This window comes from Calidris pugnax, unplaced genomic scaffold (assembly GCF_001431845.1).
Source record: "Calidris pugnax isolate Ruff unplaced genomic scaffold, ASM143184v1 scaffold34, whole genome shotgun sequence".
NCBI lineage: Eukaryota > Metazoa > Chordata > Aves > Charadriiformes > Scolopacidae > Calidris > Calidris pugnax.
Genome location: NW_015090771.1, coordinates 3,311,466 through 3,331,229, shown reverse-complemented (window position 1 = coordinate 3,331,229; position 19,764 = coordinate 3,311,466). Strand labels below are relative to the sequence as shown.

Below are 19,764 nucleotides of genomic sequence, written 5' to 3'. Positions count from 1 at the left end.
CCTTAATTAAAGGATTTTAAACGTGAGAGCATGCCTTCAACGCATGCAACAATGGGATTGAATTATGTGCAGATATTTTATAACTGCATCAGTGACTTTATTGGCAGAGCTCCATGACAGCTTTTCAATTCCACTGCTGTGCTCTCTGGCAGAATTTATGAAATAACTGGTATTTGGTAAGATGAATCATAATTGGTCATTCATGGAGATGAACTAATAGACTAGAATCCAAATAAAGCTGTCACTCTGCCTGACTGATAACAGAGCTATTGCGTTTCCTTTGTTGAAACAAAGAAATCATCTGTTTTTCTTGCTATTTTGCATGCAGATATGTAGACACATGGAAAGTCTACACTGGCTGCACTTATAATAAAGGAGAAATAAAAAATAGCTGACTGCATGCTTCATATTATGCAATGATAAAGTGCAAAGGAAGTTTCATTAGGATTGTTTGAAATAGTATTTAATGTCAAGAAGGTAGAGAGCAGCTCATGGAAGACCTTTTAAAGAAACCGTGGTTGCCAAGAAAAGATTTGAAGCTTGAGAAAATTGTTAGTAGTTTGATAAATGGTCTCATCGCTTCATATGTGTGAGTACGCAATGCACCCTGAATCCTTCTGAAAGCAACATTAAAGAAGGCAAAGAACTTCACTATATGCATTACAGGTTGGGCAACACAAAGTCATACTTAGTATCTTCAAGGGTCAAAGACTTCAAATTTTTAGAAATTCGGGACTGCATGAGACCACTATTACTTCTTTGTTGTTTTTTTTCTTGACACATCAAAGGTCTCAGGGACTGACCCATTTAAAATTGCCTGACATTAGCCTTTTGAACTAAGGTTTTGATTTAAGAACCAACTACTCCTATTGGGAAAACAAAAGAAGATATGAATATTTTGCTTCCCCCCAAACCAAACTGCATCTCTGTTTGGAAGTGTAGAATTGTGCCCCCCCCCAGCCCCGTCACTTATTCCAGGTCATGAAGGAGACAATTGTAAAATAAATGATGGTGTACAAAAGCACTAGATCGGCTTTTTCACTTTTTTCAGAACTAGATCTCAGGTGGATAACATCTCCAGTGATGTCGATCCCATAACAACCCCTCAAAGTCATTTTCTAAAGAACATTCTTATGCTACTCCATGCTGAAGACCAAGACAATAATACAAGTTCACCTACCTTTATTTGTCATCTAGGTTACTCGTAATCTAGTTTGAGCAGTAGACCTTAACATACTGTCTGACATCTAACAATCTCCTGTGAGAAACTGCTACTCCATGCTGAAGACCAAGACAATAACACAAGTTCACCTACCTTCATTTGTCATCTAGGTTACTTGTAATCTAGTTTGAGCAGTAGACATTAACATATTGTCTGACATCTAGCAATCTCTTGAGACATCTCTTTTACATAAAGTAACATAAGACTTGTGCCAACTTCTCCTCCCCATCCCCAGTCAGATGCCTGTAAAATCATGTCTTCTAAAGGAAAGAAGACTAAACAAAAGATTTTCATTTTCTTCAATGAAACAGATATTTCTTGACGTGTTGAGAAAAGCCCACAGTCATTGCCAAAGCTGTGTTTCATCCAACATTAGAAAAGCATCATTTAAAAATGCAGTGCCTAGACCATTAATGAAACATGTCAGAATTGATTTGTCTTGGGGGGAACCCCACATTTTAGCATTTATAAGACAGCAATCTGATTCAAAGCTACTTCATACTAAAACAGAGTACCTTTTTCCACTTTACAGCTTGAATAACAAAGTGATTGAGAATTCTGTCTGCAGCAAGGGGTTATGCAAACTAAAATGAAAAGTAGTTTATTTATTTCAAGCAACTGAGAAAAAAAATGGATGGAAAGTATAAGTCAGAAGAATGAAATGATTTAGTGAGCACTGGAATTGACAAGTACCTTACCTGACTGAAAGACCTCCAAGCTCTCTGATTCTTTCTTTTCAAAACATGCATCTCATTCACCTCTTGAGGACCTACCCTTTCTATGGGCTAAAAGAGCATAGAAAATGCTCTTATCTTGTCAAAATATATGAAACCCCACAGCATTTGGTATCTCAGAAATCAGTCCTATCTCTGTACTAATACTAGTAGTGTTATCTTTGAATCCTAATTTTCTTGCAGAAGACAAATACTTTACTCCCACTAAGTGTTGTGGAGAAGCAAAAGACATAATGGTGTTCCCTTCTCTCTGGTGCTTAGTGCTCAAGTGTCACACGTCTCCAGGATTGGGAATTGGTTTTCCTGACAGCATCCTAACATGTTGAGAGAAATATTTTGTGCAATGTTAGTTTGATAATTTAATTCTTCCCAAAGAGCACAGAGCAGAAAGAGAAACACATTATGACTCTCAGAGATTATCTCTGAACTGCATTTAAGCTGTATTGATGGACAAATAACATCCATGAGTGGGTAAATGAAGACATTCTTACACTGTATGTGTTCTTACAGTATTTGTTCTGCTTCTCATTTACATCTGCATAACACGTATGAGCAAAAGTTCTGAAACAAATGAAGTTATAGTGTGTGATATCAGTGCAAATGAAATCAGAATCCAAATTCCGGACCTTGTAAAAGCAGCAATATCAAAGATTCCTTACAATGACAATAAGGAGCTGCAGAGCAGATTGAAAAGGAAATGATTCAGTGGACTAAGTCTTAGGTATTGATGGCAAATCAATGTCTTGCAATATGAATTGCTATAAGCCCCTAGCAGCAACCGAGTCTCTCAGAAAGGTATATTTCATTCCTAATCTTTCAAGAGCTGTTCTCAATGCTACATCTAAACCAGACTCATTTTTCTAGCTATTTTTCATGCAAAATAAAAACAGGAGGAAAAAGAAATACATTTGCTGTTCTTTCCAAGTGTAGCAGAGTCTGTTAGCTCCTTTTCACTTTTACTGCTTCAAATGTTTCACAACAAAGGCAGACCTGCCAACTCTAATTCAAATGAACTTATGTCTGTTTTGTTCTTTCAAATACATTTTTTCTCATTATATGCCTTTCATTAATGAAAGGCTGCTTCTTACTCAGAGATGACGGATTTAAAGGAAGGGGCAAGACTCAAAGCACATAAATTTACTTTTTTTATAAACATAGTTTTTCTTAGACATAGACAGAAGCACAACAATATCAGCAGAACATGTTGATGAAAATCAAAATATAAACCACTTTGATTTTCCATCATATTCTGTTGATGAAAATCAAAATATAAACCACTTTGGAATATGATTTTCCATCATATTCCAAATCTAGCTTCAAGACTTGCCTAAAGGTTGCACAACTGAGAAACTTGGTACAACTCATTTTAACAAAAGTCCTGGAACAGAAAAAGACCCCTTTCCTCTGACCATGCTGCCCACCATACTCCAAGGGAGACTGACCAGAACACCAGTGAAAAACAGTGCCACTGGGACACAGGTTGATGTTCACTGTAGTCATACATTCTGGAAATCTCTGCAGTGAAATGGTGGCACGAACAGAGCTAGACATTAAGCACAACTGAATTCAGTAATTTTCTGGTTTGGTTGCTTTAGAAATGTTTCCTAATGCACAAAAGCAAACCCTTATTAATGAACTCTATGCAACACGGAGCAGAAGAGAAAGTAATTGCAAAATGGGAATGTCTCAAAAAAAATAAAGCAGAACAGGCATATTAAAAGCAAATGAAATAATTTTGTCTGTCAGAGCCACAAGTCTAAGTACGCCAAAAGAACCCAAAACCCATTGAGGCTCTTTTTTTATACTCTGAAGTTGAACCTGCAAAGTGTCATTGGAGATCTTTAAGTGAAACATTATAGTGTCCTGGGAAAAGACAATCAGGCTTTTGTTGAAAATTTGTACTTGGTCTGTTTTACTTACTTTCCCTGTGCCCAAAATCAGAGTAACAGTTTAGTGGCACACACTCATTCATCAGGATTTACACCAGTAAGATCAAGATGTCCTGGGTTTATAGCCCTTGAAGGCAGTTTCTGTTCATAGATATTGATATCATCAAGAAATGAAACTTAACACTGGAAAGACCAAGGGGGTGGAGAAGGAACTGCAGCCATAAACTGTAAGGTACGGCCTTGCACACAGTGCATGGTTGTATCTGAAAGGGGAAAGGAAACTGGGAATAATCTTTCTCCTTTTCAGCATCGTCTTATTCTTCTTTTCCTGCATTTCTGCCAGCACATACTTATTCTTAGCTGATGAAACAAGGACAGGATAGTGCTTTTGATTCATGTCAGAACTTTTGTGGTTCACTTCAAATTCAACTGTAATTGCCCTATGTTTCGCACAATTTTATGTCATGCGGATTTGCAAAATCTCACTTATCTTCTCCTTACGTAATATGTCGATGAGTGCATTGCACTACATAAATACTCAAAAGAATTACGACTTAACCTTGACTTTTCTTAAATGGCCCTTTTTGCTGGAAAAAATAGCACTTTTTTGGTCCAGGAAAAAAACACATTATACATTAATAAGGAAACTGCAATTGCATGTCCCTAAACACACATATATCAGTATATTACCATTCACTTCAGTGAAACTGAGACTGATACATCCTTATCTGAAAGAAAAATGATACTTAAGATTTCTAGGTATTTTCTGTTATTTGTGAAAAACAGATGAAAACCTGTATGATTAAGAACACAGTGTGCTTCACTGACTGTCATTCCAGTGACTTGTTACTTCACAAATTAAATCAAACACCAATTTCCATCTAAAATCATCTTTTGTTTGTTGACTAGTCTGAGTATTTGCTTCAGAAATTTCTTCTTTCAGTATGATGATGACTTAATATCTAATCACAGATTTCCAGACAGAAACAGCAGCAAAAAAATTTTACATTGATTTCACTGTTTTTAAAGATGAGTGCTTTGTTAAAAAAAAAAACAACAGTAACCTTGCAGGAAAATATGTGACAAAAAAAAACAAACAAACAAAAAAAAAACCAGTAACCTTGCAGGAAAATATGTAATTTTATGGGGGGCATTTTTAATTTCAAAACTAAAAAATATCCCCAAACGTTAAAACATTTAAAATAAGAATTGGATTGCCTGAAAATGTGATGCAAAAAAAACTTCAGTTGTGGATTTTATTTGGGTCATACTAGTTATTTTAGTATTTCTGTTTCCCAGAATAAAATCTGAAATACTCTATTTAGGTTAAATCTAAACTTAATTCATCATGCATTAATTTTTGAGTGCAGCAGATGAAATCAAGACATTATTATTTGTACAGTCTGTGAAGATTTATTAGCTTTAGGAGGCCTTTAAGTAGTCTCTTGAAACACTGCTTGCCTTGCCCTTCAATATAATACAGAAAACTGGCCAATAAGAATTTGGATGTTAGAAAAAAAGACAAACAACTTTCTTTTGAAAATGTTAACACAATTTAGTAGGCCAAACTGGCAACATGCACTCTTAGTGTGATTTCTAGCAGCTCTGGGACACGAGCAACACAGTGTTCAACTAGATTAAACTACATTTATTGCTGGAAAGCTCTGCTGTTTCAGTACTTAACCCTGATCTCCCTTCTGCAATAATTTGCAGTTAACTGATGAAAAGTGCTTTAGAAGAACCAACTATTAAAAGTGCTGTTGTAAGTGTGGACAGATGTCACTTTAACCGATGATTGATATACGTATCAGAAATAAGTATTCTCATAAGCAAAATCTTGTGCTAGTCCCAGGAAAGCTTGTAAGCTGGTACCAGATATTAAATTAAAAATTGCTTTATGTTTCGCACAGGAAAATGCAATATGAGTTAAGGACAGCACCATGACATTTATATGTAAAATTATTTAATGACTTTAGCTGAAATTTTATAACAATACCTACCAAAGACTAGAGGACAGATAGAGGAAATTTTTGCTTTCTTAACCCCCCACCCCCCTCATTCCATCCCCCTCTGGCAAAACTACAAACACTAAGAAACAGCACCTTGTACAGAGAAATGAAAGGTAGGGTTGATAGCATCCTGTATTATTCCTCATTATTCACAGTACAAACGAACAAGAGACCTCCCAGCACAGATACATCATGTCTGGTTTCATTTTGCTTACAAATAGAAAATCTGTTGTGTAAACGTGTGACATACTGTGTTGAAAATGATAGCGGGGCTAGTAGTTCACATAGCTGAAGAGGGAAAGACAGGAGGGAAAATTTTACATGACTCACCATCTTTCTTCTTGTGCTTCAAGCACAAAACAGAGCTCCTCTTCATTTGTGCTTAATGGAAACTACGGTAGGTAACAGATGTCACGATGCCTGCAGAAAACGACAAATAATGATCACCAGCCAAGGAAACTGTTAGCCTCTGAAATTAAACAGGATACTGCAGTTTCTCATTTCCTACAACCTGGTGTTTATTCAAATCACATCTAATAATTGGAGACAAGGAATATACTGGTGACCACAACAGACACCTGGGTCACTAAAGGCCAAAATGAGGTGTCCAAATAAAACATTACATAACTTCATTCCATGATCATGTGTACAGAAAAAAGTAATATTTTAGATAGCCAAATATAAGTAAGCAAATATATTACTTGGAAGAATCGATACAAATAAAGTTAGAGAAGATTTTCATGTTATTTTCCTTATGAAAAGGAGGATTTCCAGCCTACATAAATAATTTCAAACCCCAGAATTTTAGGAAAGTTAGATTAAAAGGAAAGTTACATAAAAGCATATTCATCTTTGTTTTGACTGACTTTAATAATCAAATGCAAGAAAATTATTAATGGATGTTGAAATGCTATTCCAAATTTAAAAAAAAAGGCTGATGCATATTATAAAAGGTTGATGCAGTATTACTTCCTTCTTTCAGGTGGTAAAAATGATGATTGTGGTTGTGCTGACATTTGCCATCTGCTGGCTGCCTTACCACATTTACTTCATAGTTACTGGGATCTATCAGCAATTAAATCGGTGGAAATACATTCAGCAAATCTATTTGGCCAGCTTTTGGCTTGCCATGAGCTCTACCATGTACAATCCCATTATCTACTGTTGTCTTAATAAGAGGTAAGAGCTGGTTTGTCTTAATAAGAGGTAAGAGCTGATTATGGAACAGTTGGTATGTATAACTTCAATGAGAATATAAATGGTTTAAATGGGATAAAAGACAAAGAATTTTCACTTGAATAGTTTTCCGTTAGTGGGAAAGAAAACAAAACAAAACAACCCCTTCCTTTAGGTTTGGACTTGACTCCCAAAAAAACAAATGCACACTTTTAGTAAATACTTTCATCCACTTAAAATTTCAGAGCAAAATTTGGTATTCAGAAACCAACTGTTCCCATTTCCATATGCAAAACTTAAAATCTATGGCAGTTTAATATTTTTAGCTCGCAAAACATTAAAATAAAGATATAAAGACAATAATTAGTTATATACAGTGCAATCTGTATGTTCAGTAACTAATTGTAGCCACAAATTGTTTTTCAGTGCTGGAAGGATGTAATATAAAATGTGATTTACTGTGTATTTTATACCTCACCATTAGATTTCTACTGAGCTCTGAGGGCTGTAACAGGCTAATAAAACAAATATTTATATTCTCATTAGTCAATACTAAATTACAGTACTGTTTGATAGCAACACATTATGCTCTGAATTTCAAAGACACTGCACTTGTTGAGTTTGGTGAGATTTTACAGTTATTGGGCAGTGCGAGACTACTAGATTCCAGAATGAACTCATCTTTTTCATTTCAGCTTGTAGGACCAGGATCTAAACAAACATCATCCTTCCTGGCCATCTTATCTTTCAGTAGTTCTTCTAGTATTACTGGATAAAATCCACCAAGAACAATGAATTAGTTCACAAAAAAACCCAGTCAGTATGCATCAGTATTGAATAAGTATCTTAAATATTTGAAATCTCTTCTGAACAAGCAGACAATGTCATGTTTAAGTGCTGATAAGCTTTATACCAATTTTGTTAAATATTTATAAAACCTCACTAAAGATCATGTAATACCTATCAAAAGAACTCTAATTGAAAATGAAGTGAAGAAATCCTGCCAAGTTTTTATTAGTGTAAAAACACTGGAGTCTGCCTCTTTGATGAGGACAGCGTATGATGCTTAAAATTCATAGTGTTCTAAAATGTAAAGGTGTTGCCTGATTTCATACCGTGTTCTGCTCCTTTTGATCATTTTCAACTGTTTAAAGAAAAGGTAAAGTTTTAGTATGCCAAAACAAAAACCTAACCGAAATGACAAATTTCCCATTAATTTCAAGAGAAACCAGATTTCACTGGGTATCGAGTGTCTGCAAAATGAAAGGTAAGAAAGAAGTTGGCATCTTATTGTGCCAATTACTACTATAAAACCTCAAAAATATTGCTATTTTTGTTCAAAAACATTTTATGGCAGAGTTACAAAAAATATTATTCATAAAAAAATAGTATCTCTAATGTGGCTTATGTTGACACTCATACAATCAAATGTCTGCATTAAAGAATACAAATCAACAAAAAGTTCATAATTTTGAGACACACTAAAGGTCACGTTGCTCAGAATTTAATGCAAGAATGCTAGTGAAAGTTTTCTTATAATTAAGTTCCATATTGAAATCAAGACGCCGGAACGTCTGCTTCCTTTTCATGCAGTAGCAAAATACATGTGTTGCTGGGAGTCAAATCAATTCATGCAGTATTATTACCTCTGCTGGATCTAGTGTCCAACAGTTACACCACCTATCCTCAGCCTCATCTTCCAGGCTAATTAGGATATTACTTACGTATTTAGATAACGCATGAATGAGAAAAAGAATAGAAGGCGAGACAAAAAGCAAAACAGTCTAAAAATTAGGGTTTGCAGCTTCCTTCGCTAAATCCATTTCTATCAGAGGTTCTTTCAATATTTTTTCATAATGTGGACTGCATCTAAATGCAGGAACGCTTAATAGCAAGCTTTAAAAAATGAGGAGGAAAGTTATTTCTGTGAGATTGGCCAACTTTCACCGAAAACCTAATCTAAATTTTTATCCTTAGTCATCACTGTGGTAGCTGAACCATTGCTCCAAAAAGCTTACAGACCCAATAAACAACACAGCTGATGGTTGAAACAAAACCAAAAAAAAAAAAAAAGAAGCAAGACAAGTGAAGAAGTCTGATAAAATTTGGGTCTACATGAAAAGGTGTTCTCTTTTCAGGTTACAGAAAAAATACAGTGAATTGTTTTTCTAGCTTCTATTCCGGAAATATGGTTGAAAAAAAACCAAAAAAAAAAAAAAGAGAAGCAAGACAAGTGAAGAAGTCTGATAAAATTTGGGTCTACATGAAAAGGTGTTCTCTTTTCAGGTTACAGAAAAAATACAGTGAATTGTTTTTCTAGCTTCTATTCCGGAAATGCATACACACAGAAAGTAAAAACAGTCTTTACAGTAAATCTTGGTCTCTGAATTGAAATAAAATAACACTGTATGAGTATTGCAAGCACTAATGCGCTAGAGCCTCCAAGTTCCTGTCCGTATACTGTTCACATTCAGTTTTCAACCTTCTCGGATCTTTTTTAGTTATTACAAATTATTTTCCAAATATTTTACATGAACAATTATTAGTCATTACATCATTCCTATTTAAGCAACTCTGTTAGAGAGGAATACACATAGTATTTCAGAGAAAATAATTTTCCAAATTTTTTTGCTGAGAGAAGACAAAAATATAGGTACAGATTTCATCATATGTCAAATCAAAATAATTTCTGTGAAGACAACGGTATGAAAGCTGGTGTTTGTTTACTTAGGCACTGGCAAAGGAAATTGGGTATCAGGAAAATACCAATGTTAAAATGCAGGGAAACTATATAGACAATTAGAAACAGAAATGAGCTCTTACCACTATCTTTTTTACCCTACTCAGACTTTAGTCAAGCAAACTCCCACTGACTTCACCACAAAGAGGATTAAGGTCAAGACAATTAGCCAGCTCAGTGTCTTGTCAACACAGTATATGTTTTCAGATGGAGGCCTGTGGCTGGCTCTCACAAGCCCAGGCTTTCACCAAGCATCTTTCCTTCCAGGTTCCGAGCTGGCTTCAAGCGAGCTTTCCGCTGGTGCCCCTTCATTGAGGTGTCCAGCTATGATGAGCTGGAGCTCAAGGTAGCCAGGTTTCGTCCCACCCGGCAAAGCAGCTTATTCGCTGTATCCAGAATGGAGTCCAGCATGACAGTGGTGTTTGACACTAATGAGGGAGACAACACCCATGCCAGCCGTAAGAAAAGAGCAGCTCCCAGGGACACAAGTTTCAACGGCTGTTCACGGAGGAATTCCAAGACCATTTCTACAGCCTCAAGTCTCGTGAGTTCACTGCACACAGCAGTAGATGATTATTCCTAAGCATTTCATGGTGACACTAGAAGGGCAGCACTGGACAATGCTCTCCTACTTTGGGACTAGATATTCATCCCACAGGAAAGCAAACATAATTCTGCTGACGAATCCCAGCTATAAATATTGTGAGACTTTTAGGTGTCACTTTTCTGCTTTGGAGAGAAAGAGGAACTTGAAGACATATGTATGCGTTAACCTGAAAGCACAGTCGCACCTTATACAAGGTAACATTTGTTGTTATCTAAAAAGCCAACAGCATAAAAAACATTTTCAGCAGTATCTGACCCGTGGCATTTATGTTTCACTTTCTGAAATATAATATGTGCCTTTACTTACTGAAGCTGAAATGTACAATGTTTTCTATTACGAGTGTATTAATTCTACAATAACAAAATTACGGAAGATCTGGTTTAAAAAATTCTTTATAATGAAGACTTAATAAGCCCCAAGTCTACTCAATTATTTTACAATTTAGCCCCATTCCCAGGCAAAGAGACAAAAGGAAGTTTATGTGAATGAAGTTCAGCTCTGTCTGCAACAGTCCAATTTTTCAAAATATGTGAAAAATGTATTTTTAAAAAGGAGAAAATCTCTAAGAGACTAAGTCAAATTCTGCTGGCTTCTAAATGTGGGAGAACAAGGGGTTAACAGGATTGTGGAAGAAGCAGAGACCAATGGAATGTGTACTTCCAGGAGGATGCATTGCTTAGATGAAAATCCTGCAGCTTTGTATCTCAGCGCTAAGGGTAAGATCTTCCTCCAGTGACCCTAACAGCTTTACCATTGACTTTAGAAATATCAAAAGATTTTAAACTGGAGAATCACATATAAGAAAATTATCACCGTGGCAATTAAACTCTTCTCTGCAGAAAATATAATAACATGTTTCACTATGAAACACCTTCACCAGAGAAAAAAAAAATTGTTATTTTCCCAAATTTTCCATAGCTAGCTGCATGTAAAGATACTTCTCTGCCTGCATCTGAAAACATTAGGGATTATTACACAGACACTTTCCCACCCAATTCAGTCAAAATCCACTGACCATCACTGCTGCAAATAAAGCTGAACTTAATTTAAAAAAAAAAAAAAACACAAAAAACAGAGAGCCTTTGATTTAGATAAATGGCTATCTATACCTGTTGTGTGGAGCAACTGGTAGTTGTGAATGTTTGTTCTCAGTTAATCAATACTTCAGCAGAAGAATGTGAATGCCAGGTGTCAGACCAGCACAGGAGAGTGTATAAATGGCTCAATCCAACACAAACCAAAGCTGGGCAATTAACAAAGATTGAAGAGAGAAAGTCTCGAGCTGGCTTTAGTCCACATTCCTTCTGAGCAACTGGGGGTGCCCGATATTGTGGCAGTGAGCATATCAAAAAAGACTAGTAATGAGAATCATGTTTGTATTGTGATTCATCTATATCATCAATTGCTATGTTCTGCTAAATGTAATTTGTATTTGTATTGTGATTTCAGAGCATTACTGTATCACTCTGCTAAATCAAAATCCTGCATAAGGTCAAATATCCTCAGATAAGTAAATTTGGTATTTAACGTTAAACCCTCATGGACAGAATAACTGAAGAAGCTGGTCATAGACTATTGTACTCTGATTAAAATGTATCACAATTCCAGACTCACACTTTTCCTATCCAAGGCCTGATTTTAAATCCACTGAAGCAAAAATCTCTGTTCATTAATGGCTTTCCTTTTAAAGGCCAGTTCAGGCTTTTCAATGGTCTGCATTTCTGAAAAAAACAGCTCTGTTTTCCATCGTGCCACAATTGTACACTCCCTTTTCCTTTAAAAAAAAAGTGTACAGTAATCCAGCGTCATGCAATGCATATAATTTTTTTTTTTAATTTTTACCCTGAAATGCTCTGTTTTAATAATTTAAAATCTGCACAGGGGTTTAACAACTCTGCTGAGAAGATTCAGGATAGCCGTACACACACAAAAAAAATGAACCTAAGCATATTAAGCTGATGGTGATATGTTACAAACACATGCTCTAAAGTCCTCTGTCTGCTCATGTATAACTTTTGAGGAACATACATACAGAAAATGTATAATTGTTAAATAAACTGTTTTTTCTAACTATGGCTATTACAAAATCAGTTGATAAACATCAATACACAAATGTAAGTTTGAACAATATGGTTGTAGTGAGATCAATTTATTGTCTCTAAATGCACAAATATTAAAAAACTGTATAAAAAATAGAGCATCACAAATGTGCAAAACATCATCCTCTCATAAGTTTTATGATCCTTGGTTGGCAAATACTGAGGAAGCAATGGTGGCTTCCTCACAACTGTGTCTTTAATTAGTGAAACAATTTCACTTTACTAAGTATTTTAGGATATGGCATTCTATCCATTGATAATCTCACTGTGTTTTGGTGGTGTAGGGCTGTGAAAAACACCCTCAACATTCCTCTAGTTCTCCTCTGAAGTCACCAGATATTGCTGTAAAACAAATGAAGAAATAGACAGAGAGAGTAGGACTGAGTGCATCCTTAGGAAGCTTGCAAATGATACCAAGCTGAGCAGTTGACACACTCAAGGGACAAGATGCCATCCAGAAGGACCTGGACAAGCTCAAGAAGTGGGCCCATGTGAACCTCATGAGGTTCAACGAGGCCAAGTGCAAGGTCCTGCACTTGGGTTGGAGCAACCCCCAGTATCAATATAGACTTGGGGATGAAGGAATTGAGAGCAGCCCTGACGAGAAGGACTTGATGGTACTGTTGGATGAAAAGCTGGATATGGCCAACCATATTCTGGTGTGCCTCAAAAGATGTGTGGCCAGCAGGTCAAGAGAGGTGATTCTGCCTCTCTCTGCTTCACTCTGGTGAGAGTGCACCACTGTCGTGTCCACCTCTGGAGCTCTCAGCACAGGAAAGACATGGACCTCTTGGAGCAAGTCCAGAGGAAGGCCACAAAAATAATCAGGGGGCTGGAACACCTCTCCTATGAGGACAGGCTGAGAGAGTTGAGGTTGTTCAGCCTGGAGAAGAGAAGGCTGCAGGAGAGACGTTATTGTGGCCCGTCAGTACTTAAAGCGGGCCTAAAGGAAAGATGGGGGCAAACTTTTTAGCAGTGCCTGTAGCAATAGGACAAACATTTTCAGTAAGTGTCCTGGTCACTATAAAATTCATTGTAGGCCTCCTGACACCCCTGACTGGAGGTAGAGGAAATCATGTCACACTCAGTTTGTGCCACTAACATCACTCAAAGCAGTAGGCTGCATGCAGTGCACATGCTTCTGTGTGATTGCTGGTGCAGCACTGCAACAGTCTCACCTCTGAGCTGCAACCTTCAATCCCCATTCTTTACTTTTGCTGAGAGGTGAGTTAAGGAAAACAGACAGATAAAGAGCTTCCTACTGAGAGGGGGATAAAAATACTTTAAAACAGCTACAATTCAACAGCATCAGAAGAGATCTTCTAATCTTCAAAGTCTTCTGAAACATGAATTCTTCTATATGAGTTCCTACTACTTCAGTCCAGGCTCCTACTGGAGTCTGCCTCTAAAATGTTTACCAAATTAAAAGACGGCATTGCTTCCTGAACTGCCATTTTGCAGTGAGGTTCCCTTGGTTTAAATTTCACATCTCCAGAGACAGTATTTTTTAGCATCAGTTTTCCCTGTCATTCCCTTGACTTAGGCTAAACTTATACAAAAAGAATTAAACCAAAAAAAAAAAAGCCAAAGTGAAAAAAGCTAAATATGACCACTTTTAAATGCAGATCTTCAAAATTCATTTCACAATACAGATTTGCCATTCCTCAAATCTTCCATAGAAAAGCATGATGGTGAGAGGAAAAATGAACTCCAAGTAAGCTCGGGTACTCATACAAGATGTGTTCAGTAAATTGCAGCCTGTAGCTATTCAGCAGGGATCCCTTGGCGGGCTCCCTTCCAGACCACTTCAGTCTTAATGTCAGTGTTGGGAGGCAATGGCAGAACTGCATGGAATGAGCTATTTGCAGTACATTTATGTCTGGTAACTAAATGTGTCCATTGAGGAAGGTCATTGACCAATACTAATATACATTTTCAAAAATAACATACAAAAGGAACTAGTATAGAAAAGGAAAGCAAAACACAAGCTTTAGAAGTTGCCTCTCTTTTTTTTTAATATAGGTAAAAACATTCCAGTGTTTTGGATGTGGATGTTTCTCCTTTAATAGCGGTGAATTTCTTTCAGAGCAGTAAACAAGAACCTCCTATTTCATTGACATAAATTTCAGAGCCTTTCAGGCTGTTCTCTCCAGGAACTACAGAGCTTATAGAAACACTTGTTCCTGTTGCATTTATTTTAAGACTTTTGAAGCTGTCCCAGCTCAGGTAGAAATTTAAATCTGCTGTACTACCTCTAGTTCAACATGAGCTTTAAATTTAAAATCCCAGTTAATATGTGCTGTTTGTTAATGAATACCTCCACATACTGCTACAAAAGATGCAGGAGATAACAGCCTAGGATACACCACTTTACAAATGATGTGTGAATTCCTTGTATTAAATAATGCATTCAGTTCAAGTTAAGTCTCCCTGTTCATGAACAGATTCAAGTAGTTCTGTGTTCATAATTCAAAATGATTTGTTGAGTGCAGTCAATGATAATCTTTATCAGTCCATGAGCAGTTGCCGTGGCTATTTAAATTCAAATTGTTTCAGATGGGTTCATATATCACATGTTATACTGTTATTGCCTCTCTCCCATCTATAAGACTGAAACATGCATACTGGATTACAACTGGAATCAGATTTCCCAAAGCAAATGGTTACGTTTATAAATACCAAACTTGCCTGTTATGAGTACTCTGTAACATGGCCTCTGGAACCACGGTTTCCAAGTAGTAGTTTTTTCACTGCAGTATTTGTGATGCCAACGAAACAGCATCAGTCACATGAATTGTATTTTCAAAAGCACACTCACTTTGAAAATTCATGTTGCTCAGCCTGCTTGGATTTACATGCTTTAGATTATTAAAAAACCTAATCATTTCATCAATAGGCATTCACTAGTGCTACAAATATGTTAACACTTGAAATACTCAGCAGCTCTTCTCTAACATTGCTCACAAATTCGTATGCAAATGAGAGTAACAACAGATAGCATCTGTAGATACTACACACACAAAAACTTCAGGCAAGCTTCTTCCTGAATGCAAGGAAAAACTTCTCACAGAGCATCTCCAGATTGGCAGAGGTTCTGCCAGATGAGGTCTGACAAGTCGAGGACAAGGAAAGCTTCCAGCACCAAAGGACTTCACAGAGCAGCCCAGCCAGCAGCTCTTTCCTGTCTGCAATGCTGAAACCTGCCTTTTAGACATTAACTGAAAACCTGAAGGCAGCCAGTAACACCTCCAAGATCAAAGGTGCTGCTTTTCCTTGGCCTGAAGCTCTATGCAATAGGGCCTTACACTACAGAAAGGAAGCTTTGTGCTCAGAGGTATTGTTAGATTTGTAATCCCCCTAAAACTAATAAGATGTAAAGACACTTTGGAGCTAGCAGCAGAAAAGCTTAGGTACAAAAAGCGATGCAGACATGTTAACAGAGCTCTGTGAGGGCTAAAATTTACCTTGAAATTGCCAAACTACTAAATTACCATGGGTAAATTTGCCCATGCTGCTAAGGCTGGACCAATTCTAGTATCCAGAATCACACACTGTCCCCTTATAGTATGTGTAGTTCCCTCCACATTTACAAAGCAGTCATTGTCCTGTTATAAAAAAATCAGTGTAACTGTCTGACATGCTCTCAAAAGAATCCAACATTTCTCCCTAGTACTATCATAGCAAACATGTCTCTAACAAAACGTTTTCTCCCAGACTTCTGCTTCAGTGAAAAGCTTCCTCTTTCACTGCATTCAGGTCATCCTGAGCCCAAGAAGGTCACGCTGAGCCCAAAGAGCACCACAGCAGCCTGGTCTCCAGGTGAACGTGGCAAGCCAAATGAGCAAGTGAAACTCTCAAACACCCCTTCTCAAGCACAGCTAAACAGCGTATTTTCCACATAACTTGAATAATCAGAGAAAGCTTTAGGGAGAGTTATATCTAATTACTGTGAACTTGTATCACAAAAAACAGACTTATTTCTCCTCACAGCAGATATTTATAAGCCACCAGATCCTGTGATTTCTCAAGAGTTTCCCTATATAAAACTAAGAACCTGGCTCCTAATCCCTCCCTTATGCTCTGCTCCGCAGGTAAAACACAAGAGGCAATGAGGGGACTCTTCTTTGAGGTAGCCTCCATTTAGCAGAAAATTTAGCCCAGCTTGCTGTGTGTCACTCTCTCATATAGTGTGATCAGAGCACACTGCCTTCTGGCAATGCTGGACGGCTTCAGGAGACTGTCGATGTTCTCTCCATCACAAAAGAGATCAGCCCTCAAAACAGTCTGGTGCCACTGGTCAAACATCTTCTTAGCACTTCCTTACAAGCTCTAATCAGGCATCACAGAAAGATGAATTAAGCTTTCACCAAAGAAACTACAGACCATCAGAATAAGAGGATGTTGTGCATTTGACTTCTCAGTCATCATGGCAGTTTATCAAACTGCATCTAAAAATGGATAACTGGTGGCAATACCCTTAATCAATTTGGCTACAGATTGCAGCGGCATTTACAGCTGGATAACATTGTCCGAGGAAGAGACCTAAATCTTTACATCCCAAAGAAGGAAGAGTAGTACCCCCAACAGGGACCATAAATACAAGTTCAAAAACAACTATTCAGGTAAGTGCTATTAATAGACACAATTTGCAAGTTTAGTTTTGCAGCTATTCTGCAATATCTTGGACTAAGTGTACAGGCACCTTCTATATCTTGTACAGAAATTATAAAATTTTATGAAATAGCTAAAATATACGTATGTGAAGTTTGACTCTTTGGCCCTGAAAGACTGAAAAATGATGGAGTAGAAAACCACCATAATGCATTTTCTCTTTGGAAAACAATATCTCTGTTACTCAGAGTAGCCAAAGATGAGTTAAAATGCAATGATCCAAGATCAATAATTGTCTCTTCCAGTAGAAAAGGCTGACACTTTTCTAATAATATTTAAATAAACAGCATCAAAAACTAATCACAGAGTATCAAATGAAATTATGTTTTAGTTGAACTGTATCTCACCCTTGGAAGAATCTGTGGAAAAAAAAACAGCTGAAAAGAAATTAATTTGCTGGAAAAAAATCTTATTTGAACATGCCAAATAGCTCACAAAATTGTCCAGCTTCAGAATCCAGATTTAGCAGAGCTGTAAGTGAATTAGAGTGATAAACAGAATTTGCCAAAGAGTTCCACTAATATTTTTGCAAATCTGGAGAAATAATTGTCCTAGCTCTTATGAGTTGCATTGTTTGCTATCTGAATATTGAATTCACAAACCACAAAATGCTCTGTGGTTTCGGCACAGATTATTATATGTCTAAAGGATCATATCGGAAGCATACTTCCATGCCCATGTTGTACAGCAAACCAGCCGTGACAAACATCAAACACAGAATTTTGAATCAACTTAAAAACAACAGTCTGGAAGTATTTTACCATACAGGAAACATTTTTAATTAAAAACTTTTTAAAAATAAAGTAGCATGAACAACTGAAGAAAATAGAAAAGTATCACCAAACAAATCCAACAGCGCCCCCCCCAAAAAAGCTTCTAATGTATTTGTTATTTTTCTTTGAAGATACCTCCTTTTCAAACAGTCTAAGTACCAGTGCCATATATTCCCAAGTATCAAGCTGGCTAATTATGAAATTAATTTAATTAGGTTTCTGTAGCAAGGTTGCCTATCCTACTAGGCTAATACAATTAAGTTGTGCCAGTATGCTCTAGACAGCAGCATGTGAGGGAGAGGTGTAGCTAAATTTTACACCTGGCCAGCTCCCACTCCCAGATGACACTTTGTCACCCAGTTCAACAGTGGGATTAAATGGTAGTCTGCTTGTTACAGCTCTATACAAGGCATAAAGGTCACATGTCAGCTCAGGAGGATTTAACCAATTTGCTACATAACCTAGCTATACGTGCTCATTTATTGTTTTCCTCTTAAAATCTTGGTATAAACACAGTCCAAAAATGATGAGCACTAGAGTATCAATCACCCTAGAGGGTGATTAGAGGCTAAATAAGAGCCAGTGGAAATATCAAAATAACTTACAATTGATTCACTTTCTAAGGATATGCCCTTAGGCATGAATGGAAAGGTTGAGTTGTGAATGACAATACCATGAAACCCAGCAAATGAAAGGGCAGTTACGGTCCACAAGATTATGTTATTATTAAACTATTACATTGACATTTAACATTTATATTTTAGAACCCTTTGGCTCTGCCTGTTCCAAAGGAAATGGCAAAACTCTTCACACACCTCCCATCTTTGTGCTATAACAAGATCTTTGGGCAACCTCTCCTTGTTTCAACTCAGAATAAGCCTGACCCTGAGGCCATGAGAGAGCCGAGATGCAACCTGAAAAATTTCCCAGCATGACTGTGCCTCTGCAAGCTCTGACACAGAGAGCCCTACAACTTTTCTCATTGTAGACCTAGAGACCTGAACGGGGCAGCAGCAATAGCTTCTAGTTCTAATCACTTTCTACCAAGCAATTCCATTTGCCTTGCCTGCCACTGTGACATGCCAAGGTGGGTGTTACACAGAAATTCTTTGAAATAGGACAAATAATGCATGCATACACACACAAGTTCCAGGGAAGGAGAAACACCTTAAATAAAATCTATGAGTTTCATCCATGGAAAAGAACTATGCAATTTCCCAATGCACCTTGGCCTCTCAGTGGTGGCTCTTGGGCCCATTCACAGAGCTCAGATCCTTGCAAGAATTTTCAAGTGATATAATAAATACCCAACAGGAGTTCAGAAATGACACGTTGGGACAACCAAATAGTTGAATGCTAATAATCATCCCCCCCTCCACTGGCAGATGAGTATTTCAACAGAAACCCATGGGGATGTGTCAGAAGTTGATAGAAGAAAGTGTGCTAATCATATCATTTTGATGTACAGCTTCCTTAAGGGATCTAGGCCATTTTGCTAATCAATGTAATATGATCTTCATCCCAAAATGCATGTTCCTGTTCTACTGAATAAATTTGGCTTAGGAACCAATAATTGCAGAAGGGCCTTAATTCTTTTGAGCCTTCTGAGGAGGCGACAAAGGAACTTGCAGGTCATGTACCAAAATACCCAGGAGCCCTTGGCTTTTGGGGTAATTGAAAATAGAAACAAAATTAAATTCCTCTTACACAGGCCACCATGTGTTTCTGGATATATTAGGACAGGCCTTTATTTTTTATTTGACAAAACACTGTTGACATTATTTCTCTTTTCAATGACTGCCAGAGCTATTAGGAATTAAGGTCAAACACTAAATTAACTTTGC

At 37.1% G+C, this 19,764-nt stretch overlaps 1 protein-coding gene and 1 long non-coding RNA gene across 2 annotated transcripts in view; one reads left to right on the top strand and one right to left on the bottom strand.

The window, feature by feature from the left end:
• Positions 1-10,832, top strand: part of TACR3 (tachykinin receptor 3) — a 35,538-nt gene extending 24,706 nt beyond the window's left edge. The window contains exons 4-5 of the mRNA XM_014940603.1: positions 6,837-7,033; positions 10,038-10,832. Of these exons, the coding sequence (XP_014796089.1) occupies positions 6,837-7,033; positions 10,038-10,353 (513 nt within the window). The 3' untranslated portion in view covers positions 10,354-10,832. The remainder of the gene's footprint in view (positions 1-6,836; positions 7,034-10,037) is intronic.
• The window catches only part of LOC106887180, a 152,535-nt gene that overhangs the window by 73,284 nt on the left and 59,487 nt on the right, over positions 1-19,764 (bottom strand). Inside the window, exon 3 of the long non-coding RNA XR_001411822.1 lies at positions 6,185-6,274. This is a non-coding gene — a long non-coding RNA (uncharacterized LOC106887180). The remainder of the gene's footprint in view (positions 1-6,184; positions 6,275-19,764) is intronic.